General features: G+C 33.8%; 1 protein-coding gene across 2 annotated transcripts; it reads left to right on the forward strand.

Moving 5' to 3' along the window:
- Positions 1 to 601: 601 nt before the first annotated feature.
- On the forward strand, positions 602 to 26,047 carry LOC117107157 (pleckstrin homology domain-containing family M member 2-like). Of its 2 annotated transcripts, XR_004445199.1 has the most exons (17): positions 602 to 774; positions 2,239 to 2,348; positions 3,263 to 3,372; positions 4,251 to 4,350; positions 5,684 to 5,771; positions 6,278 to 7,872; positions 8,053 to 8,122; positions 8,421 to 8,511; positions 8,878 to 8,942; positions 9,187 to 9,275; positions 9,939 to 10,071; positions 10,448 to 10,695; positions 10,806 to 11,154; positions 11,743 to 11,853; positions 18,063 to 18,210; positions 21,940 to 22,136; positions 25,728 to 26,047. XR_004445199.1 is itself a non-coding variant. In XM_033248733.1 (16 exons), the coding sequence occupies exons 1-15, from the start codon at positions 709 to 711 to the stop codon at positions 18,195 to 18,197; spliced, it is 3,360 nt and encodes a 1,119-aa protein (XP_033104624.1). In that variant the 5' UTR covers positions 602 to 708; the 3' UTR covers positions 18,198 to 18,210; positions 21,940 to 24,357. The 2 variants fall into 2 exon arrangements, 1 of the variants encoding a protein (XP_033104624.1); XM_033248733.1 differs by lacking the exon at positions 25,728 to 26,047 and having other exon boundaries at positions 21,940 to 24,357.

Genomic DNA, 26,047 nt, shown 5'->3' on the forward strand with positions numbered 1-26,047 from the left:
GTGTGGACTCACGACTTTAAGCAGGTAAAGTAAAGTAAACACATCAAAGACAATTTTTTGAAGTTTATTATTTTCAATGGTGTACATCACACATATTATTTAGATGACGGCCGAAAATCGCTATAAAAGATCATGAGAAATTTGTTGGCACTTAATTTGATTTAGTGGTGCCGTGATTTGTGAATTGGAGTAGTAAAGTAGGCCTAAAGTAAACACATCAAAGACAATGTTGCAAAGTTAATTTACTATGGTACATCACATATTAATATTATCTCTATGGGTGCCGAAAATCGCTGACAAAAGAGCATGAGAAATTTTATAGGGTGTTTTGTGATGATGAATTTTACTATATATAAGAGTGTCATTTTTCCAGTCATCTTGAGAGTACTCTTTACTCAAAATTTCGCAACTCAGCCCCAACCATGGTGGGGCTCAGATGGGCGTGGTCTCACGGAATATATACCGGTATATAATAACATAGTACAGTTACTAATAATAATAATAAACATAGTACAGTTACTAATAATAATAATAGTCCAGAGAGGGCGTAATACTGTACTAATCTATGTCACATGGTTAGTTTTTAGAGAGCCTGGTTAATCACAACAATGCAACAATGTCGTATTAATGCCAGTGGTTGGAATGTCAGCAAAGCGAGCTGTAACATCATTTTACAGTGAAAAATGGACTGGACGTAGAATCTGAAAGATGTCGAAAAAGCGTGTGCAACTTAAGGATCGTATACTCGATAACGTTGCGAAAGCAATCAAAGAGGTATTTTAAAATTGTTGTGTTTTTACATTTGGCTTGACACGTACGTAGGCCTAGGCCTACATACACAGCACAGTACGTGGTGTGCTGTACGCTCACTGGCACCGGGACTACTACTACTACTGGGCAGGCTATGGCCTCCCTAGGCCTAGCCTAGGTAGGGCTACTGGCGTAAAATACACAAGTGGTTCCAACATGGAGTTGTATAGCTTGGTGGTTAAGATGCTTGCCTTCCAATCCCAGGGTCCTGGGTTCAATTCCTATCAGTGTTGCACGACCAAAACAACTCCACTCCCTAAATCTTATTTATAATTATATTAAGAAGATTTAGTTTGTGTATAAAGCATCGTGTGTGTATGTTTGTCTTGTGTAAGGGATTGTCACCTACAAGTAGGACAGTGATATATTCGCTATTGACAATCCTTGGCACATGTATTTTGTGCCTAAATAAATAAATAAATAAAAAATATGCCGTATTTTGGAGCATATTTTTCGCTTCCAGGCTCTAGTGCCTCCTAGAATCAATCATTTATGAGACCACTTAAAATTTTATTGGCTTTCGTAATATCTAAAAATGAGTTTGATTGGACAGAAGTTCTGATCGGCACGGTTCAATCACGATAGAAGCTTTGGGAGTCCTATAGTTTACACAGGACTCAAGCCATGTTGTTTCACGAGTGTTCTGTCCGACGTATCTACAGTACCATATACTTTCGTGTCCTTTTTTCCAGATTTTGCATATACTGTATATAAAAATATCTGATCATTTCCGAAACTCTTACTGAACCCAACACTAGACAGATAAAATAGAAAGTTCAATTAAAATGTGACGCTCATTAAAAAATAGGGGAAGAGAATTTGTCATGGCCAAATAAAAAAAATTGCTAGTTTCTCGTACCCTCACTAATCCATTTTCTCTACCTCACCAATTTTTTTTTTTTCCTTTTTTTTAAAAAATTTTGAAAATCTGGCTAACTCGCATTAGTAAGATTCCTCTCTTGATCGTTCGTGGTTGGGGATACATAATATGGTATGAATCATGTCTAGTTTTTTATTCTTTCAATGAGACTAGGCTTACACAATCAAAACTGATTGTTTAACATGCTTACGATAATAACATGCACTATTTGATCACCGTTTATAATGTTGTTCACACACTACTACCAGCATACATTTGAGGGTAGCAGATGCATTGAAAATTATGAATATTCATGAAGCTCTGAACATAATGTTACAGTATCTTATTAGCCTATTTGTACAAATTATGAACCTGCATAAATATGTTGCACCTTAGGAATTTCTTTCACTAATTTTTAACCTGAATAAATTATATTATAATGCATTTTTTGTTTTGTAGTGATAAAATCCAAATTAATATGAATATATTATCCAGGTGAAAGATAAATCATTAATTCATAATCTAGCTGTAAATTCTATTATATAATATTTTTGATACATTAAATACAGGTGCAACGATCTTACTTTAGCCAAGACACGGATGATGTCACTCCTATTACGGATGAAGACAGACCGTTCCAGAGACTTGTGGAGCATATTGACCATGCATTCCTACATGGGTGAGTTGGAAAACGGGGAAAGAAAAGAAATTTTCCACAATAAAATTCACCCAAAAGAAATGCACTAAACAATGGACCAAACCATTTTTATAATTCAGGGGAATGTTCTCAGGCACTGGGAGGTGCTATCACACTTCCTAGTTAATTTTAATGTATTCCTGGTATTATTCTTATTAGTATTATTATGATTTGATATCATTTTCTCTATTGCATCATTTTTTCACATATATGTATTTGATTTAAAAAGGTGTAAACCATTGTTCATGTATTATTTTTGTGAAATATTAGATTACCACTCATTAATTTATTCATTTTTGCACGAATGTCCCAACAACTGCGTCAGCAACGTTGCACTACAGGTATGACACTACAAGTGGTGCCCGCAGCCCTGGAACATACAACAAATTACATTTAAACTGTATTAAAAGACCTAGGGGAAGCCCACCAAAAAGATGTACTGACAACATTAAATCCATAGGACACTCTCTTGGTATTATTAACATTGAAACACTACATAGGAAAGCTCTAGATAGACCCGGGTGAAAAAACATGAAAAGGCTGTCATTTCCAAGACCAATGCTAAGAGGACAACATTAATTCGTAAAAAAAAAAAAATCTAAATTATCAAAAAAACAAACATGCAGTATCAATTTAATTTTGAATGAATGAACATTTTAAAATGCAACCACAGTGGGAATATTTTAATATTTGATGATACTGATAATACTGATAATAACTATCTAAATAGTAGAAAATATTTTTTTTTACAAGTTTTTAAAAGACTACATAATTGGTCATAAATGCTGTTGGATTAATTAAAATTTGAAAAATAAATAATTAAAAAACATTTTTCTGTCACTGAGTGAGTGGAAATCTCAGATTAAAAACATGCAAGTGCTTTTTTATGATAATAGGTTGCGTGTCATCACAGCAGGGTACTGGGGAGTGGTGCAGAAGTTCACGCACAAGGATATCATTTCCGACATAATGGCTCTCAATCGCCTGGCAACGGATTTTGGACGAGGTATGGAGTACACTACTTCAGAAAATATTATAATAACTTGGTTGATAGGAGAACTTCTAACAGGGAATTGGGATTACCATAGTTTATGGATGCATATGTATGGTGTTATGTATATTTTGTTTAAACACCCTATATTTTCACTAATTTAAGTAGTAAAAACGGGAAACTTAAAAGCCTTGTGTATTACTCTATTAATAAGCAGCTTTCGATTTAAACGACGCAGCGTTCTACAACGGGCAGTGGAGTGTGAAACCGTACTGTGCATGCGAATACATGGGGAAGTCGTTCGTTGTGTGGATTTGACAACGGGCTTCAAGCGATTTGCGTTGTGTTAACTACGGCAACGCGAGTTTTATAAATACATGCTCGCTGGGGCCGCCTGCATAATTGATCACGTGATACGAGGGAGCGTGTCGTCCTGTAAATCGAAACTTTGATGTTCAGACGGGAAGTGCATAGTACGACGTTCATGATTGACTGAATTCCCCTTCGCAGCTCACTGCATCGCCCATTTCGAAAGCTCGCTACTATGAATATCGAGAAGGCACGTTGAAAGGTAGACTAGGTTCAACTCCCTAAATTTTGTCTTAATCTGTGAAAACTATTAAAAATAAATTGATTTTTGCACCAATGGCCTTCCATATTATTTCTTGGCACCAATGGTGTTCCATGCTATACTTTTCCTGGGTTTAGGTTTCTGGGTTTCTAATTCCCATCCAAATTTAACATCATAACAAGTTTCCGACATAAACAAACTCTGGTGCCGCTCTCCGAAATGATCTAACGCTCTAGGAAAAAATCAATAAATTTGAGACTTGTGGCAGGTCTACGCTGTATTTAAAAAAGTGGCTACAATAAAGTTTTCTCATATCTCACAGGTCGTGCTTGGCTTTACCTTTCTTTGAAAGAGACATCGTTGGAGAGCTATATTAGATGTATCCTTGACAACCCTAAGCTGGTACAATCATACTACCTTGAGTAAGTACTTTCACATGCAAGCTCCCTCCTCCCTCCCCCTTTTGTGGGTTGGTCATTCTATTGAAATGTGTTATTCTTAGATTCTGTGCTGGTTGTGTTGAACCACATTTTTAAGGCAGATTAAAATTGAAAGAGCGCAGTATACCCAGCATTATAGACGCCTACTCATAACAAGTTTTATTGGTTTCCTTTCCCTCTTTGTCTTGGGTGAAATTATATTCAAGAAGAAAATATTACTGGTACTGTGGATGAGAATAACAATTATTGTTGAGTAGTGTGTTCATTTTAAACAAAGCTCTTGACCAAAATCTTGAAAATTCAGAATCAATGTTCTCTTTTCTTTTTTGTAAAAATATTTTTATTTGCAAAAGAGGAGCCCAAAATATATGTGTCTTTCAAGTTTTCATTTCAAGTTTCATTAATGAATTAATACAACAAATTTTATCAACCAAAATGCATGGGTTGAGTGATAATTGACATGAACCTTGAAAAAATAGGCCTAGGTCATATAATAAAATGGGGGAAATTGCAGACCTTGATTTTCAAAGTCACTGTGATTGGGAAAAACATATACTTTTTTTGCCTTTTTAGTCATGATCCCATTTTTTGCTCAGGACTTTTGGAAATATATATAATAAAAACAAGATATACTAACCCTCATTTAAAACAACCTTTCCTTTTTCTCGGATTTTTTTCTAATCCTTTTCTACCTACAAAAGCTTCCTTAAGTTTGTCTATTTTTTAATGGTTCTTAATGACCTTCAGAAAGTATTTGTTGTTTTTAAATTGTCTTTGTTCTAAATCGTCTTTGAATTTGAGGCTTGGGGCAATGTCCTTGCTTCTCTCTTTACTACAACTGTAAATGGTATACCATCTGTGTTTTGCTAAAAGAAGGTTTATATTTGAATTACTTTACTATATTATTAGCTTTCAATTGGAAAATAGAATGAGAATAAAATTGCTTTTTTACTTTAATCCTCTTTCATTTATAAAAAATTCAACCAAACAGAATTGTGCCTAAGTGGAAGGCAGTGGGAAAATATCTTTTGGTGCAATTTCTTAATATTTATTACAATTTTGCTGTGTGAATTAAGTCTGATATAAGCTTTGTTGAAAATCGTTTTAATATAAAGCATTAATTAGTTAATTATTTGATGCTTGCCATGCCAAAACCAGCCACATCAGTGACCAACAAGTGAAAATTGACTTTCTAAAATATTCTTATTCTGTACATTATACGCTTTACTCAGTTTAACTATTAGCGACAGTACGCTGGTTTTGGGATGGTATGCCTCATTTAAATAGAATGTTTTTTTCTTTATAAATTAAACAGGGATGCCATTCTGCGAGACCAACAACGACTGATCCTTTTGCAAACATTGGTGTCAGGATTGGATTTTGTTCAGTTTGACCCTGAATTGGTAAGTAGAGATGTTAGTTCTGCATTCACAATTTTCGCACCCCGCACCCTCAGGTTAAAACTAGCCTATGCCCCAGAATATCATGAATCTTTACATGGTAAATTGAATACCCCATTTAAAATCCCATGTTTTGGCATCACTTATAGTACACTCTACTTTTTCCAGATGTTTTTATTAATTATCAATGTATGCAAAATATACAATAAATATAGGCAATTAAACAAAAGCAAAATTAAGCAGACACTGTAGGATGTCACCAAAAGGAGGGAAAAAATGCACTAAAAACTAAATGATGATGATGACGACAATGATAAAGATGATGATATGATAAAAAAAGATGAGGGTAATGTGACAGTAAAGACAAAGACGATGATGAGGTTGAAGACAAAAGTGGAAGAGGTTGTGGCACTGACAGACAGTGATGATTATGAGAAATATGAAATATTTTAGGTCTAAAGATGTTGCAACATAAGAGGTAAATTTAAATTTTTTGTTTTGTTTTCCAGAATAATGCTTACTTAGATTTAGTAAGCCACATGCCAAGGTCAGCAACTAAATTTGAAGAACAAAATGAAGAAAATTATTTCAACTATGACAGTATATCAGTTGGCAGCAGTGAATCCGCTTCCCTAACTAACACCGATATGACAGACAATGTTGAGAAAGAGAATTTAACCAGTGACGTGAAAGGTATTGAATGTAGCGGAGAAACTGTTGTTAATGAAAGTTTGGAGACGCACAGTACAAAAGAGGATGACACCTCTACAACAAGTAGTCAAGAAATTCTCAGATCATTTTCAAGGGATGAGAATGATGGAGCTACTAACAAAGAAAAAACAAATGAAAGTATTTTTAAAGTGCATGAGAATCCACTAGAAAAAGTGAGAGGAAGTTTATCTGTTGAAAAACCAAAAGAAAGTCTAAGTGTCTTACTTGGAAAAGTTGATTCTAGTCTTGAAAGGCCAGACTTGACAATAGAAAGTGAACTAAGAACACCTGAACAGGAGTCAATTGGTGACCTTAATGATAGCCTTGAAGTAATTCATATTTTTGAAAAAAAGAGTAAAAAAGCAAAACGTAAGAAAAGGAAAACATCAAAAACAATACCACCAATAATAAACAAAGAAAAACATGAGTCGGTGAGTTTGAATTCTGAAGAGGGCACTGTTAGTATAACAAGTGAAGATAGCTGGTCCAGTAGCCACGGAACTCCTAGATCTTACAATGATAATCAGAGCTTCTCTTCAATTGGAGAGTCTATACGTTCTGAAGATCTTTTGAATAGCTCTCCACTTCCTCAGAGTGAAAATCCTTCCCCAAATATTTTTAAAGACTTGACGAAGAATGAAAATACTTTAGTTGGACACTTAGTTTCACCTTATGTAATTATGGTGCAGGAAGACTCAATAATAAAGTCACCAAGTACAAATTTACAAAATAGTAGTACTAGAGAAAATTACAATATTATTTATGAACCAGATTTAGAAAAGGTGCTTACCAGAAATTTAAGCAAAGATTCTATTATTAAAACATATGAAAAGATTACTTCAGATGAGACTATTCATGTACAAAAGAATAAGTCATTTGAAATTGATTTTGAACACCAGTTGGGAGAAGGTTTGAGCCAAAATGAAATTGCAGATGCCAATGGAAGTAATCTAGCAATTGTTGTCAATGATGTTGAAATTGATAGTGACTACTGTCAAGAACAAAGATCAAAACCAGATGGTGCAGATACATCATTTGAGGAAGTGGTTGAAACTTCATTACTGCAGGATGTAGATAAAAGTCTTCATGATGGCAGTTATGAGAGTCTGTTCACAAGTTCAGTTTCTCAGAAAATTGATGAGGCAGACAAACCTTCATTAAAGTCATCTGAGAGTGCAGCATCACTCTGCCCAGAAGGAAGCTCTATGTCACAGAGCCTCTCTGATAAAGAGTCACTGCAAGACTCCATGTCCAGAACAAGCATTGATAATGGATCGAGTATAGTAGAACCTTGTGATGAAAACAGTGAGTGTGAAAGAACTGCATCCACTCATGATACCTCAATAGCTTCAAATCCAGTTAGCATGCAGCCAGAACCAGATATTGAAATGAAGTATGTGGATTTCAATAATATTTTTGTTTCGGAAATTATTTAATATATTTTATTTTATGTGTACAATATCCAGTGATGGTGTTTTCCCAAAAAGGAGAGAATAGAATATTAATGATTTTCAGTGTGAAAATGATATTTTGTTCAGAGGAATCAGATAACTTTAAATTCTTTCTTCCACAGACTTGATAACAACTGTAAGTTGTTCCTGATGCTTGAAGTATTTAAGAACCAGAGTGAAGAATTTAGGAAGGTGAGTTCCTCAAGTCAGATGAAATTAAAGAGAGTTATGAGGTCTTCATTTTCTATCTAAACTGTTTAAAAGCTTGCAAGTGTTTTCAATTAATAATAATCAATAATAATAATTATCATGTTTTGTGAGATTTACTATCAGAATCGTCATTAGATTAATTATTTACTAATTACATTCCTGTTGATGGATTATTAATATTTGTTCATCACACATCAACATTTGCGTAGTCATGCTTGATTGAGCATGCTATCTCAGCTCCGTGTATCAAAAGAATGAATTTAATTATTGGTTTTCTTAGATGTTTCATCTAAACACCGGGCATGGGGAAGGTGATTTGCAACCGGTCTTTGTACTTTTGACTGATCAAGCTTTGTACTTATTAAGGAAAGGTAAAATGCGTAGTTATATTAATTTATATTATATAATTAACCACTGTAAGTTATTAAAAAGTCAACAGTGTGTTAAGCTCAAAGTAGAGGATCTTAAACTGATACAGTAAATTTTAGATTTGACCTAAAACATATTACAATACATCATACATTGCAATATTTTTATAACACTGTTTCATGATAATATTTTTTATTATCATTTAAAATAAACTGTAGACACAATATACTTCTGACAAAAGGAAATCAGGAAATGAGAAAAGAAATTATGCAATAAAGTAGTAGTAGAGTATACTAGTAAAAGTGCATTTGTTTTCACTACTAATAAATTGTGTTTATTTTACATACACTGTTCTTGAAATTTTCTAGGTGATACTGATTTGAGCTATACCACGGAAGTGAGAGTTCCATACAATGATTTGGATTACATTTCAGTAAGTTTTTTTTTTTAATTGTTAAAATAAGAAATAAAATATAAAGCAATGAAAAAGTTTTCTTCTCATGTTCTTATTTCTAACTTGTTTTGTAAATTTATTTACTGACTGCTGATATAAAACAATCTTACTTTGCTGATATAAAACAATCTTACTTATGTCATCATTCCTGATGATGACATAATTAATGTCGAAATATTGAATCCCAACACTTACTTTGTTTGTTATGGTTTTTTATATATAGGTGAGTTTAAATTACCAAATTATTCACATTGTTTGTGTAAACAGAAGAAAACAGTATTGGTTATCAAATGGCGCTGAATCAAGCACAAGGTGAGTGCAGTATGCTTGAATTTGCACAAGAATGCGACGTAGCTGTAAATCTTTAGGCTTGCATTCCAAAAAAGCAAGGGTTACTTTTTGTGTAACAAGAACTCTAGGTGCTTTAATTCTCTGGTTGTACAGAATCTGTCAAACCAGCGTGCAACCTTATCTGTTTCCTGGGAGTATTCCAAGTTCTACATTATACATTGTACAAGTTATACATTATACATCTAAAATCAGCACTACCAATTTCATGCCAAATCATTCACTTCATACCAGGTACCCGATTATAATCGTGGTTGAAGAGAGATAAATTGTTTTGCCCAAAGGCACTAGCAGTGTGACCAGCATCGATCTCAAACCCAAGACAATGGGATTTCCAAAGCCTTAACTTCTGTGACACAAATGGTTTGAGCCTGAGAATGAGCACTTGCTAAGTGGCCAAAATATTGACCTTCCAATCCCAGCATTGGAAAGTCAGTGCTTTATGTTTACAAGTACTGTAAATACATTTCCTCTCACTATAAACCACATACTCTGATCAGGAGAATTCTCCATTGCATGGGTTGTATTGTTATCACATAATGTGTGCATTTACTGTACATAGAGATACCCACCAACACAGTAAACCATTATGCTCCCATATTTTCATCTGTAGACTCCTTTTTGCAGGTATTTTTTGGATGAGCTAAAGCAGGTAATGAAGGGAGGCAGCAGGACAAAAGGTCTACCAAGCATACTTACAGATGCCACGACACAGAAGATCACGCTGCGCAAGTTTGTTGCTGAGCAGTGTAGATGTGAGGTAATTAAGGTCTGCTTGTCAATCAGTGGCAGATCCAGAGGGTGGCAGAAGCGATGCTTACTCTCCCAGCAACAGACAGAAAATCTCTTAGTTTGAAGTTATTTAGATAAGAGATTGAAATGGCTAGAATATGCTATGCCACTTGAACCTCCACAGTACGTAGAGGAGAACTGCAAATTTTCATCTAAGACCACAGGACATGCCCTTATTGGACTGTATGTTCTTGATTTGCAACATCCACTTGCACCCATTTTAAAGCCATTGTTCTCGTAAAATTTAGATAAGCCTTACAAGCTCTGTGGTAAAACGGAATCGTTGATGACGATCCTGCAAATAGAACCCCTTTGAAAATTATTAATTTTTAACATTTTAACAGATGGCAGATGTCCAAATTCTCCTGTACTCGTTGATTCACTGGGAAGACCTAACTGACTCTCTTGCTGCACCTGACCTCCAGCTCTACAGGTCACCTGTGATTAAGGAGGGCAAGTTGGACTACAAGACCCCTGGTTCTGCTCTATTCTACGCCTACTGGAAGCCCTGCTATTGTCTTCTGAAACACGACACCTTCCATAAGTTTGCTCAGAAGGACGACTTGGAGCCGGAGTTATCGGTACAATTAAGGTGAGCACCTCAACACTACATTTTTAAACACTTCAAATTTTTGCCATGGATATTCAAAACAATCATTATAGGTTATATAAAAGTATCACAGTAACTTATTGATTCTGTAGGTCAAACCGTTTCGGAGGATGTAGGCGAATACGTAATGGAGACAGGCCACATGGTTTTGAACTAATTCTAGATGATGGGTCTTCATTGCAAGTTGCCTGTGAAAACGAAACTGAGGTTTCTGATTGGCTGCAAGCAATCTGTACCATAGTTGCTGAAACTATGACTGCTAAGATAGACGGTCGAAGCCCTATCCTGTGCCATCCTTGTTGCCTAGTCGTGTCTGAATCCAAGTTGTTTCTCTGCCACGAAGAATCTCAGACACAATTCTACCGGTTACTGGCTAGCTGCAATATACTTGAAATTGCTAGCCTGGCTGTTGATGACCGGCAGCAGGCTTATGTCATAGTTGTAAGTACTACTTTAACTTCCCAATAATGTAGACACGCATGTAATTGCACCTTTGAATAAGTTTGTTTAAATAATGAATATTGATGTTATAGAGCATAAAGGAAACATGAGGTTATGTGAGAATGGCATGTGAGGGACATGGTGAGGGAGGTGATAAACAGGTGAAATGAGGTGAGAGAGGAAAATAGGTAGAAATTTGAGGGACAAAGGAGGTGGTTGAAGAAGGAAGGCAAGTGAAGAAGGAAGACAGTTAAAGGGGGTGAAAAGTGAGGGAGAGAGGAAAACAAGTGGGGGAGGAAAGCAGGTGAGGGTGGATGGCAGGAAAGGGAGGCATGTAATGGAGCCATTTGGAAGCAGCTGGTGATGGAGAAATAAAAGAAGGACTGTGGTAGGTTAGGGAGTGAGGAAGGTAGGACAGGAAGAACAGTAGAGGGAATAACTGTTTAAATAATCCATGGTATGATATATTTAGCACCAATTATATAATGTTTTTCTTTATTATATTATATAATTTCAATAAAAAAAATGTTTGTAAATTGTATAATACTCTCATATTCTAAGATATTTTTTTTTCAATTTTGTTACCAGAAATTTCAGGTAGAAGATAGTGAGAATCCATGGGTGTTGTACTTCACGAGTGCTGCTGAAAAGCAAAAGTTTGAACTCGCAGTAGGAGAAGCATGGCAGAAATTAAACCAGGTTTGTAATTTTAATCAATTAAATATAAGTATTTTATCAATCTGATTACTGAACTGTTTACATCACACCAAATTCTTTACACTAGCATTTAGAGCGAGGGCGTAAGACCGCTCTTTATTACGTTTTACCTCACACATTTGCATTTTTTCATTCGTCAGTAATTTTTTGTTTTACCTTTTTACCAGATGATATTTCAAAAAAGCAATTTGCTCAATATATTTCATTCATGGTATAAGAAAGTCTCACTTAATCATGTCTATTTCTGAGCATGCTCAGATCAGTTGTGTTACTTAACCAGTAAGTTGTCTTAAGGCACTACTTATTTATGATGGCTATGGAGGGCATTTGATTGGTTGACGAGTGCCTGGCTACAGTTTAAATACATTGTGATATATTGCTTACTCTCCTCCTGATCCTATCTTCTATCAAGTCATATCTACTTTCAGTCATAATTGAATTGTCCTATCTTTAACAAGATTATGAAGCTTAGCTAGATTAAGGGATCACAGTAAGGATTAAGTTTAGGATCCTAAATAAATGAGTAACCTTAAAAAGGTTTACTACAACTATCATTGCTTTTAACCTAAGTGAAAACAGAAGTCTCAGATTGTTAATGTAAGTCGTCCTTCCAAGCGAAAAATAACTTGCAGATTTAAACCAGCTTTAATGGGATTAGGATTATAAGGATTATTTGATTGTATCTGATACTAAAAACTGGTAAACATTACTATCATCACTTTTCATTTAAAGATATTCAGCATTAACTTTGTGTTCTCGTAAGTATGTGGTTTTGTCATTTCTTAAATACAGTTGATGACTCATCCAGATGCTTTTATCTCCCTGTCATTCTTTGGTTGAACCTCATTGCTTTCCTACCTCATAACTTCACAACAAAAAAATTTATTGTGTCACTGTTATATGGGCTTGCCATGCCAAAACCTGCATCAGTTTGGTTGAACCTCATTGCTTTCCTACCTCATAACTTCACAACAAAAAAATTTATTGTGTCACTGTTATATGGGCTTGCCATGCCAAAACCTGCATCAGTGATGCTGATGATGTATTCTCCACATTAGCTTTAAAATGATAGATCATTTACTGGAATTGATTTCACTATTGCCAAAGTTATGAGTAAAAGTAAATACAGCTTTATTATAATAAAGAATACAATACTGTCACATGCCAATTACTCAGTTTAACATTTAGTGACAGTACGCTAGTTTTGGGATGACGAGCCTCTGAATTAAAAATTTCATAATTTAGTACAATTGCGTTATAAATGTGAGACAGCAGCTTAGCTTCATTTGCTAAACAGGTAGTAGCAACTGTGTGTGCTGAACCATGAAGGTCCATAGGTAAACGTGGTTCCTTGGTTTAGTTCGTCACTGTTCGTTTTATGCTCAAGCTCGAAGGCTGATATTAAATCAAGCAGAGAAGCTAATTTGTGGAAGTAAGGCTGTGTTCACGCTATTATATTTTATGTGACAAATTTGTTATTTTCCCATTTATATGGGCAAAATTATGCCATATCACACCTATGGGCATATCAAAGTTTAATTATCAGATAAAAAGTTATAGTATGGACAGCGTAATCAAATAATGTATTACTCGCTGTCATGCTAGGCAGAGATCGCTCTAAAAATTATTTGCATGAATGAATTCATGTAGCTGTTTGCATCATGGGAGGATGCTAATGAAGCTGAATTTCTAATAACAATAAGAAAATAATAAATAAAAGTTACCTTTCAAATTCCAAGTTATTTGAATTTACTATAGTAGACAAATAATTTCAGTAAAGAATCAAATTTGTGGAAGTAAGGGATGGTGTAGTAAGAAGAAAAATTATTTAAATGTTATCTCACTTACTGCCTTGCTTAACAAAAATCGCATTTAGAATTATGTGCACGCAAGATATTCATGTTTGCACGCAATTCTGTTGTAACTGACCTGAGTTATGCGTGCATGAGTTTTGTTGCTGACGATGGGCATAACACGTTTGGGATTACTCTATGAAGTTTAATTTCTTTAATCTGAAACATATTTTTGCTCAGTGATGAGCTGATTGCAAGTATATATGAAAGTAATTATAAAAATACCTTAACTTGAATCATTACAGTAATTTTCTAAGGTGAATGTTTTATATATTCTTGATTTAGATTAACTGTTGCACATTATACTTATTGAGATAATTCTGTCTGCAAATCTTTCCATTCGTAACAAAACTATGTCTGGGATTTATTCAAATTAGCTTGATATCATGTGACTACATATGCAATCTTTTTATTTAGGTTTATTTCTGCTTCAAATTTTTGCGAATAGTACACAGAATCGATAAAAATACTAACAAATTTATGCGTAGTTTGATGCTTTTGAGAATAGTACTTAGCGTTGATGGAATGCGTTGCTAAAAGCTTGTTTCCATATTGGCAATACTAATCCTCTTAAACATCAATGCATATAATAATAGTAGCCAGTCATACCTATATAAAAGCCTGACCAAGCAGTGGTACTTTAATTCTTACGTGAATTACCTTATCCATTGATTTTAGAATATGCTTTTTCTGGATATCAAACATCATCAATCATTATATTGAATCAATAATTAGTAAATGATTCACGTAATCTTGTTTAATTTTATTGATGTGTATTTCAGTAGATAGGCTGAAATTGCCATTAAAAGTATAAGAAATCTAATTAAAGATTTGATTGTGATTAATATATAAAGGCACATGGGTCCAAAGGATCACCAACAACGAATATTCATCACTGCCTCGCATATAAGCATCAATTAGTCCTGTAATCTATTAAACACAACATGTCGCAAGTACATTTAGAGGAAGTAAATTGCTCGGTACACCTAGAGACAGTTCTACTCGTTCCCAAATTATGTTGCCAAGTTATATTCATACACAGATCTATGATATTCAAGGGACTGACAGCTTAACACCCCATCTGAGAGTATGAGGTAATTAAAGTAGAGTGTAATTGCCATTGAGAATATGTAGGCAATTTGGTAATTATGCTTGGCAGCCGTAAATATGCTACTAACAGTAATTAATATATTTGATTACAAACAAGAGTCAGTGTCGCAACACAGCTGAAGATGCCTTTTGTTAGTTGTTGCTGTCTGTTGCACTATCTTTGCATTTTTAATTGCTTCGTATCAGAAATATACTGCTATTTAAATCTACTGTGATCTACTTTTCTATTGACATTGGTATGCTTTGACAAAATCTATGAAAAAAACAGAAGATATATACCTTATGCAAAACTAATTATTCACCTAAAATTATTAATGGTTAAATATAGTAGGCATTTTGGTTCATTTACCCCATATTCCATCAATACATAATAACAACTGTTATAAAGTCAGTTGTGACGTAATCAGTGCGTGTGAGAAGGCAGTCATAGCATTACACATTGTTTAATACCTACTTATATTAAAACAAGAAACAACATGACCTGAACAAACTCAAAAATGTATTCTTGTAATAGTTCAGTCCTTTGTACAACAATTAACATCTACATATGCCTTCTATTCTAGTATAAAAACTAATTGATTACCAGGGGAGTGGGGATCATATATCAATCGAAGCCCTATGTAATCTGAATGGGGAGGACCTTTCCTATTGTTTCTTTTAAATATTCTGTTAAATTACAGTTTCTTCATATTTTGTTTTTTAACCGAAACAATTGTGAAGTTTTTGGAATCACTATATTTTTTCCATACGAGTCCAATCCTATTGTTAGTGACAAATAACTTCAGAAATGAAATATTTCCAAGATTGCAACGTTTCATTAAAATGTCAGACTTCCCAAATACCAAAGGAAAGTCTGATTGATGAGTTTCTTCACGTTTGACATTAACAGTCTGCCAACAAACCAACAAATATTGGAAAATAATTTACCAGGTCATACCCTGAAAGTTTTGTATTTTTATGAATGTATGTGTTACAATTTTAAGTATAAAAGAATATTTTCTTTGTATAAAAGTCATATTTTTATCAACATGTTTACAAGGGATATTTTTCACAAACACTCTACTTGTTTTATCATCATCTAGTGGCTGCACCAGAGAGTCCCAGACAAGTTGTCCAAGGTGTTTGAAAGGGTGCAAATATCACTGTCAGCATCCACACCCAGTGTTCTCCCCAGGCCCTTGAAGCATCATGGTACCATGATGCTTTGGACTTTCCCCATGATGCTTGGAACATCTTCTATGATGCTTTTATCAGGAAACAGTTAAATTATTTAACTATTCTCTGCTTCTGTATAATCTTAAAGTGCAATTTAGGACATTTCAATGCCTTCTAATTATTAAAAATACCTTGTGTCAGACCCAACTATGGTGGATGTAACACTTACCACGATGCTTGCCCATGATGCTAGGGAGAACTCTGTTCCACACCTACCTCCAGTCCCCACCATGTTCAGAGCAAATTTTAAGAATATGTACCTAGATGGCACTCTCTGCTTTTTCAAAGCAGTGCTCCCTGATGAAATGCTTAGCCTCTTCCCTGACTGGGACCCTAGCCTGTAGAAATTGCATTCGAGGATGTTAATTTATACTTGTTTTATAGTATAAATGAAGGTTTATACAACACAATATTTCCGAAATCAATTTAATTTAGAAGTTGTTTTTTTTTCACAAATAAATGTGCATACTCACTTTATATAGATAAATGTTTTCATTGTCCTTCATGACCTAATCGATGCAACAGCATATTAATTAACAACTAAATGGTGTTTTTTCAAACACATGTTTTAAACATTTAATTTTTAAAGCATCACTGCAGTTTTAAATTAGTGTCTTCATAATACAGATGTAGTTTTTTTCTAATATACTGAGTGAGCTGATGAGTGCAAAAGCTTTATGAATATTAATATTGTGTTATATTATTGTTGTGTTTAATGAATATTTATTCATAAAAAAATTATAGTAAAGTACTTCAATTTGAAAGGGATATTTTAACAATTACATTGTTATACACACACAACAGGTAATTGGGTGTTTTTCTAATATGTGATTTTATTTACAGCAGTGTATTGATGAATATCAATTTTAAATTTAATTGGTATTATCATGAATATATTTGTGGGTATGAACAACTTTTAATTTGAATTCTTTTCAGGCAAACATGTTTATACTCACAAATACAGATGATTGGTTCCCTTTTCTCAGGAGCAAACTCGATCATTATTGTAACATCCATTAGTGCCCAGTCAACATACATGCATGCAATCAATCAACTGAACCCTAGACCTAAACTTTTGAAACAAATAGTACATCTGATCAAAACAAAATGATTAAAATTTCACAGGTTTAATTTAAAATTCAAGATTCATGTTGTCTATTTGGAGGTTCTAGGCGAAACATTTTGATTTAACTTTTTAGGGGTTTATTTGAAAAAATTTTACTACAAATGGTAAATGTCTCCAGGATCAGTGGTTCTTAGCTTTCATTAGATACGTTAGGTATTTATTCTATTGCTATTGTTTTGTTTCTGAATTTCATCTTTTGAACTTTATCTCCGCTTATGAGATCGCTTCATCATGCAATTTTGAAATACCACTGGTTATTATTAGAAAGACATTGAAGCTATAATGAATCCAATGATGACTTTGTTGATGAATTATCCTCTGAAGTCTCTGAATGAATGAAATTGGACAACTCTGGCATTTAAAGTTTACTTAATTTATTCTTATGGTGTATACAATTTTAATACTAGCTTTGGAAATATCGTTTCTTGGTTTTGATAATGAATTTAATCCTTTTCCTATTTATTTGTTGTATAAATTTTTTTTAAATGTTTTTTTTTTTTAAGTTTATTTTATTTTTATGTATTAGATGAAATAAAATGAGTAAAGTCGCCTTCTTCATATTTTTGTTTCTAGAAACTTATTTATTTAATTAAAAAATAGATAGCTTTTTCTGAATAATTTAAAAATACCTATTTACCTTTAAATTTCAAAAGAAATCATTGAATACTCAGGCATGCATCAGTGGATTAATAATGGAATGAAACAAGAAAAGTTTGAGGAAATAGAAAGAAGAAAAAGATAGATTTGTTATTGAATGAATGGATCAGGATAGTGTAAGATTAGAGTAATTGGATTGGTTTGAGAAAAATGATGATCAGCTTATAGTCGTCTGAATGTTTGACAGCGATAGTGTAACTAATTCATATTAAATATTCTCCTGCTTACAGGATGTCTTGCCAATCTTGCCAGTCAGTGACGAAAAGCTTAAGCAACGATGCCAAGAATGTTTTATATTGATTCAGTCATCATGGCAACGAAGTGATAGTCTGCTGAGGGGAAGGATTGGCGGCAATATCTGGTGAAACAAGAAGAAATGTGAGTTTTGATTGACATTATTCATTGCATTTTTTCACATCTTGTAATTATTTATTAGTTAATTATTATCATCAAGTATTCACTATGTAGCCCACCAGTTGATTAATTTTCTGTTTTTGCTATTTGACATTCCAAAGTGTCAATCAAATTTAACACCAATTGATTGACCAATTAGAACAGACCTAGGAATATGCCCGTCTCACAAACCCAAGAAATTGTTCCTGCATTTCTGACCCCTGACCTATCCTGTCATTTATATTTTTTACACTGTTTATTGCATAAGCCCCTTTGTCTCATTTTAATGCTTGAATAAATTAGCTTACTTTGTCTATCCATACTGTTTATGTTTAGCTTTACATTCACCTGAAGAAGTGCACTGTGTGCACAATAGCTAGTGTACTGTCAAATAAACTAGTCTTTATTAAAGTACTAAATGTTTTTTGAGTTTTAATTTTTTATATATTATACGCTGTTGTTGGTTTGTGGGACCTCAGCAATAATATCAAAAGGGAATGGCCTAGTGAAGCTGTACGTTACACAATAGAACACTGCTCTTATCCAAGGGTGTGTTTCTGCTGAATAACACCAAAAACACATGTTTTTTATAAACTGTTAAATTCCTTCTGAGCTTAAATGACGGTCACCAACGGAAGTTGAAGCTGCCCTTACTTCTTTTGCGAGCTACAGCGCATGCTGCGAAAGAAGTAAACAACACACCGCAAAAGTATGAAAAAGTATGGTATGATCTTCAAGCATGTCATCTTATTGGTTTAATTTGTTTTTTTCGGCCCGAAAGAGGTTAATTTGGGTCACCAACGGGTCATTACTAACACGGTTTTGCGTTGCAGCTGAAAAGTGTACCACAAAACACGTGTTTTCTGAACCCGTACCCTATAATGAATGAGTGTAAAAACACACATTTTTAGAACGCATTCCTAACCGTGTTTTTGTTTTGTTCCCCGTTTCTACTGGGGAAAAAACACATGTTTCTTAATAACCGTTTAAAAACGTTTTTTTGCTCAGCAGAAACAGGCCCCAAGTCTCTTTGCAAGGTTTATAGAGTACAGTAGATCTGTTTTTCAGTCATGCAAAAAAAAAATCTTTTTTAGTCATGAAAAAAAAAATCTGACTAGAGAAGTAAGTATCTTAACCACCAAGCTACAGTTCCACTATTATTACCTTCCATTCTCGCTGTTGAGATCTAAAATTAAACACAAGATAAAATGAATCATAAAATATTATTACCTGCCTTTAGCTACTCATGGACACTGCTTGCTCATTAAACACAATCTGATATATTTTCATGTTCAAATATATTTTCATTTCTCTCAATTTTGAAGTGATAGCATTTCTCAGTGTGGAATATTAAAGACAATTTGCAAAGCAAAACTTTGATTGCTTTTCTTGTAATTTTGTATAGGGAAGCTATTATGAATGGTTCATGTTTTATAAATGAGTATTAAATTTTAATTTCTCAGTTACAAGCTGAATTTGAGATAATTTTGGATGATCATCACAATCATATATGTACTCTAATTCTAACCAATCATATTTCATTTCAGCAAGACCATTAAAGATAAAACTATGTCCTAAGTGAAATAGATCCACAAAAATATAATTTTTCCCAATTGATATTTATTGCAGAGACTCTTCTATGTATAGCCTTCCAGATGCTCTGAAAAACAATAGTAAATTGATGCAATTGATATTGTGTTGGAAAAACATTTAATAATTCCAAAGCGATCCTTACATTAAGATGGTGAATACAAAACTCAGGAAAGTAAAAAATCAGCGAAGATAAAACAAACAAAAAAACGGCAAAGACAAATAAATTGGATCATTGCAATAGTAGTGTTCTAGTGAAGCTTGGTGGTTAAGGTACTCACCTTACAATTCTAGGGTCCTGAATCCAAATCCTGTAAAAGACCAGGATATTTTCTCACTACAAATCATTCAAAACCTGAAGTTTTCTCCACACTATCAAGTTTCAACGAGAGCTTCTAGAAATATATGAGTTGCAATGTGATAAAGTACGGCAAGTAAGTGTAAGAATATAGTGAACATGTGCAGAGGGAATGTGAATGAACAAACACATTTACAAATTATAAAATACAAGAGGCTACAATGCAACAGTAAGTGAATGCTGGAGCTTTGAATGTGTATGATTATTCTACAGTGATAATAAAATATAAACAGATGTAACAACTAAAGATCTACTAAATTTAAAGCCTTTTAGTTGATATAACTCCATGTTAAGGTCATTCATTTGTCTAATTTTCACATTTATTTGATTAAAGTGCTATATAAATATAACATATTATTATTAATTCACTGAATGCTGCTCTTAAATGACCTTTCATTACACAGTTCATGCAGTGTTAAGAGACCACTGTTGTGAGCTTCTCGCGTTTAGATCCTCAGTTAACGTATAAATATTTTGCCGGATTCTATGTTCTTCCAAGTAATGAGTCCTCAAAGTGTCAAGCACATAAATCGTAGTCATTTGGAAATGCAGCTTTAATATGCTGCAAACCTCTTCTATCCAATGTTTTTTCTTTTGATGTTATTATCAGAGTTTCACAATGGACAATTTCAAGAGAAAATTTGAAACTTTGCTCATTGAACTTTTTCAATGCTGTAGATTTATAGCACTAAACAAATAACGCTGATAAATGGATCACCACCATAACAATTATCTTTTTCTAACTGTAGTTGGAAGAAGGTTGGTCTTTTATTGTTTCCAAGAATTGAATAAAGGATACAAAAGGCATTATTTGTTGGAAATGGCTATACTTCCATCATGCCGTATTGCATTAAAATTTTAGACATTGTTGCTGATAGTAATAATATGCCCTTCCAACCACAAAGGATTGTCAGGGGGAACTTTTGTAGTTGAAATACAAATTGAGGCAGCAGAAGTAAAGGAATCATAAAGAGACACTAATATTTGTTTTCACTTTAGCCTAAAAAACACATTGATGGATCATTGCAATAGTAGAATTCAAGTGAGGCTTGGTGGTTAAGGTGTTTGCCTTCTAATTCTAGGGTTCTAAATCCTGTAAAAGACTAGGACATTTTCTCGCTAAAAATCAATCAAAAGCCTAAAGTTTTATCCATACTAACAAGTTTTGTGAGATAAATACACCCATATATGGAAGTAATACACCTATATATGGATGTAATACACCTATATATGGATGTAATACACCCATATATGGATGTAATACACCTATATATGGATGTAATATGACATCATCACGTCAATATATGAGGCTTGCATTCTCAAAACTAGACTTGCCACAAGTCTCTAATTTATTGATTTTTCGTAATATTAGCACACTTCGGAAAGCGCCACCAGCGTCAGTATACTATGGAACGCCATGCAAATAAGCAAAAATCGATTTATTTTTAAGCATTTTCAAAACCAGTGTACTGTCGACCGCTAATTGTTTAAAAGATTGCGGCAGTATTGTAATACTTTAGCATAGAGAAAAGCTGAAATACTTATTACTCATAACTTTGACAGTAGTAAGTCAATACCAGTAAATAACCTATCATTCTTATACAGTACTGTGGAGAATATGAATATATTAAAAATGGGATGATGCTCCATATGGGCAACACTTGTAGTTATTTGTGTGTGTATTTTTGTTGTTGGATGTGAAAAAAAACAACATAAAATGTGTCTTTTGTCTTTTTAGCTTATTGACCTGTTCTTTTTTTTATCAGATTTTGGTGCAAGAAAAGCTACTACACAGTAACCCAGGAGTTATTGCCACCTGTTCATCTATGACATCCGAACCATAACACAAATAGGGATATAGTTAATATAATTATTTTCGTCATATAAATCTGTAAATTCTTATGTAAACCTTGTTTTATTTATTTGGAAACCAAAAATGTTGCTTTTTAAGTTGTGCCGAGTTGTGCTAAGTTGTGCTTAATGTGGTCTATTGAAAGTGGTTACGGCTAAGTATTAAAATATGGCATTGGCTACAATCTTCAATTTCAATAAATGGCAAACTTCAAGTATGTGGAGTGTCTCTTTGACTAGGAAATTATTTGGAGGCAAATGAGTAGTGTTCTTTGATCTTTCAATTTAATATTAATGGACATTTGTTTTAATTATTATTGTCAATATATAGTAAAATATTTTTGAAAATTTTTTAGAAGTTAAGCTAATTTGTAGTTTGAACTGTGCATACCTGTATCCAAGGTCAGTCAACATAAACTTATGTTGTGATGGGCATGTGGAGTTTTAACTACGAATTGGGTCAATATTCAGGTCATCACAATTCATTGCATCTACCCAATCAACTTTAAGATTTGATTTAAAAAAGTCATGCATGCATTTGTATACATTTAGTACAGCACATCAATGCAAGTTTATTTTATTTATAAATTTGTTGAGCTTTCTAATTTATTGTTTGTAACATTGCTATGGTGGTTGTTACATTTGTTGTTATTGCAATACAATATTAAGGATTAATGTTATTAGGGAATATTTTTTTATTATTATTATTAGTATTAATTATTATTATTATTATTATTATTATTATTATTATTTCTATTATAATTAATACTGTACAATAGCATGACTGATACAATGATTAAAATTAAGTTACCCAAAATCCACATCACCATCCCACATATTCTGTTCTAAGGGTCATAACCTTTTAGATCATGGCATATGTCCATTAGCAGACAGACAATATTGAGAATTAACCATCAGAGAGTGGAAAGCTATTACCATAGCAATAACTATTTTGCCATTGTGATGTTCAAGCGCTATTGTCCCCTTGGCGATGCTGGGATGAATGTAACAGAGATCTTCACTTAAGCTACGCTGGGCATTTTTTTTCAATTTAATTTGTTGCCACTGCTGTGAACCTTATGGCAGAGAAAGAGATCAGGGATGAGCTCACAAGGTCATAAACTTATTTTGGGTATAAGTTTGGTTCAACAACATTTTCAATTGACCTTTGACCTACAGCATTATAAATGCATGAATTATAGAGAAATACATTATGTTGTAATCATGTCATTAGAATATTTCTCCATGTTCAGTATGTTGTTCTGATGCGTAAAAGTGTTAGTCTTATTCAATGTGTTAGGAGAAAGGAATTATGAAATGACACAGTATTATGATTTTGATCATGTTTTAATACAGATGTTATTGCAATTATGTTGAATATGCAGTAGTTCATTATGTAAGTAATGCATGTTTTTAATTCAAGTTCATTATAGTCAGTCACATTATATGTGTAGATTATTTAAAACATTTTTGCTATATCACTCAAGTATGCATGAGGTTACATTAATACTACTAAACCATAGTCTACATTGGACCTACCATAGGGGTACTATGGTGAACTATAATACCTCCATAAACCTATACATGGTTAATACACCATCCCCAACCCTCCCACATGAATTCAGTCTCTCTCTATCACTCTTTCTATGAATTTTTTTTTTTTTAATGAATTTGATGCACTCTGGGTCAGATTCCCATAACCTGGGGCAGAAATCCCAAGTAAATTCATCCCCAGGAGGTCAAATTCAGTTTCAGCTAGCCTGGAGTGCAAACTTCCAACATGGATGGCTAAATTCACTAAGGATTTAGGCTGAGGGGATTAAATTCAAGAGTGATGGGTAATAAATCCATGTGACACCAGTATGGTTCATTTCCAAAAAAACATCCAGGCAATACCTGTCATTTGAAGACTCGTTGCAATGGCTTTACATAAAAAGGTGTGTGATAGTAATGTTCTGTAGAGGCATGCAGAAAAAAATACAGTAGTTGGATAAAGACTATTAACTTCGTCAGACCCATTTCACCTTCACAAACATGATCTATTATTTTTTCCCTATTTTTCTGTGACTGTTGTAATGTGGTGGTATGTTACAGTATGTAAATTTACAAGTACCATCACCTGGTTGGCTGTTCCTGCATCCAGTTCCTGTATAACTACATATATCTTTTTTAAGAACTTGTTTATTCACCACCTGTATGATTATTTTTTTCTAATGTTCGTGCCACCTGCAATTAATAAATTTGATTTGTGCTTGTTGAGCAATTTAATGAATATAAAACTACACCTGGATATCGGATATGACATCAGAAATGAATAAAAGTTTATTCATATATACAGTGTAATCGTATCATATTTCTACTGCGTATGCCTTTAAAACATGAATGTTGTTGACCCGCGTTAAAAGCATCGTGGGTAATTTCTTTGCCATTATATGACACAAAAATACTCCGTAAAATTTGCGAATCACCATGAAATTATCAGATTTGATTATAAGTTCATTTGAGATCGTGTTGCAACTGATTTTTGCTTCCAGCTAATTATGATTAATGGCTTTGCGTGTCGCACGTCACGTGCTAGCCCCAGGGAAAGTTATAACAGCAGTTTGAAACCGAACACGATGCAATGAGTCGTATCCACGTGGATTTTATTGCGCATGTCGCTCCAACTGAGAGCTATGGTTTGTTGGGTAAGATGCTCGCTTTCAAACGCCAAGGTCCCTGGTTCTATCCTAATGGCATATAGGCCATTTCCTGATTTTTCTCAACCAGCAAACTCTTTAAACAAGAAAACTACGTTTTTACTTCTTGATTCCTCACCGCTCTGTGTTGTTTTTACATTTAAGGATGACGGTGGATGATGACGATGACAGTCCTAGAGGGATTAGCATTGTAATGAGTTGGCGTTTTTTTCCCCTACTTTTAAAAATACGTAGGAGGCCTATACAGTACATCCTTAGCTCGCCATTTTTAATTGATTGTGGTTAATTTACGCACACGCTGACGTGTGTATTACTACGCCAACTTCAGTACCGGTACTAACTGAACTCAGATGTAATTATCTTCAATTATTAAGTTTCTGAGGTTTATTCAAATGTTTGTTTCGTACTTGCGTTTCCATCGACAGGTTGTTGACATAATATTCTATATATTGTTTTCATTATCACTATTGCATGCTTACTTATCATTGAGCTTGCAGCTATTCACTATTCGTCAAATATTTCGAGGTAATTTCCTTGTGTGCCATCAAACAATACGAGTCTATGCTTGTTACTGTGATTATCTGGAATGGTTGTAGTGACCAAAGATTGCTGCGTATGAAATAAATCCTAAGTAAGTAGGATATCTTTCGCTAAGTTGTCGGTAGCATTGAAGTACAGTAATGACGTCAGAAGTTACGTTTACGGTTATGTCATTCAATGTGGGGTGGGTATAGGGGTGACAAAAGAGGCGTTCGCCAAATAGCCAAGACAAAAATACCAAGTGTGTAATGTAATCACGTGCATGACTAAATCTCCGAAGCTTCCAGTAGGAAGGTGTTGACCCCATGTAGGGGAACACCCCAACACCTTCTATCGACCATAGTTCTGCCCTATCAGACCATGATTGGTCATCGATTGCCACTCGTGCGCGACACACACACACACACACGCATATATATATATATACTGTCTCTTATACACATCTAGATGTGTATAAGAGACAGGTGCTAAGTTGTGCTTAATGTGGTCTATTGAAAGTGGTTACGGCTAAGTATTAAAATATGGCATTGGCTACAATCTTCAATTTCAATAAATGGCAAACTTCAAGTATGTGGAGTGTCTCTTTGACTAGGAAATTATTTGGAGGCAAATGAGTAGTGTTCTTTGATCTTTCAATTTAATATTAATGGACATTTGTTTTAATTATTATTGTCAATATATAGTAAAATATTTTTGAAAATTTTTTAGAAGTTAAGCTAATTTGTAGTTTGAACTGTGCATACCTGTATCCAAGGTCAGTCAACATAAACTTATGTTGTGATGG

This window comes from Anneissia japonica, unplaced genomic scaffold (assembly GCF_011630105.1).
Source record: "Anneissia japonica isolate Jap-2015-1 unplaced genomic scaffold, ASM1163010v1 scaffold287864_len1152817_cov193, whole genome shotgun sequence".
NCBI lineage: Eukaryota > Metazoa > Echinodermata > Crinoidea > Comatulida > Comatulidae > Anneissia > Anneissia japonica.

Excerpts from the sequence above, each read along its gene's own strand:
- LOC117107157 (XM_033248733.1), top strand. The coding sequence starts at position 709 with ATGTCGAAAAAGCGTGTGCAACTTAAGGATCGTATACTCGATAACGTT. Across the intron at positions 775-2,238 it reads TTGCGAAAGCAATCAAAGAG|GTGCAACGATCTTACTTTAG; the intron begins GTATTTTAAAAT and ends CATTAAATACAG. Across the intron at positions 10,072-10,447 it reads CTGAGCAGTGTAGATGTGAG|ATGGCAGATGTCCAAATTCT; the intron begins GTAATTAAGGTC and ends ACATTTTAACAG.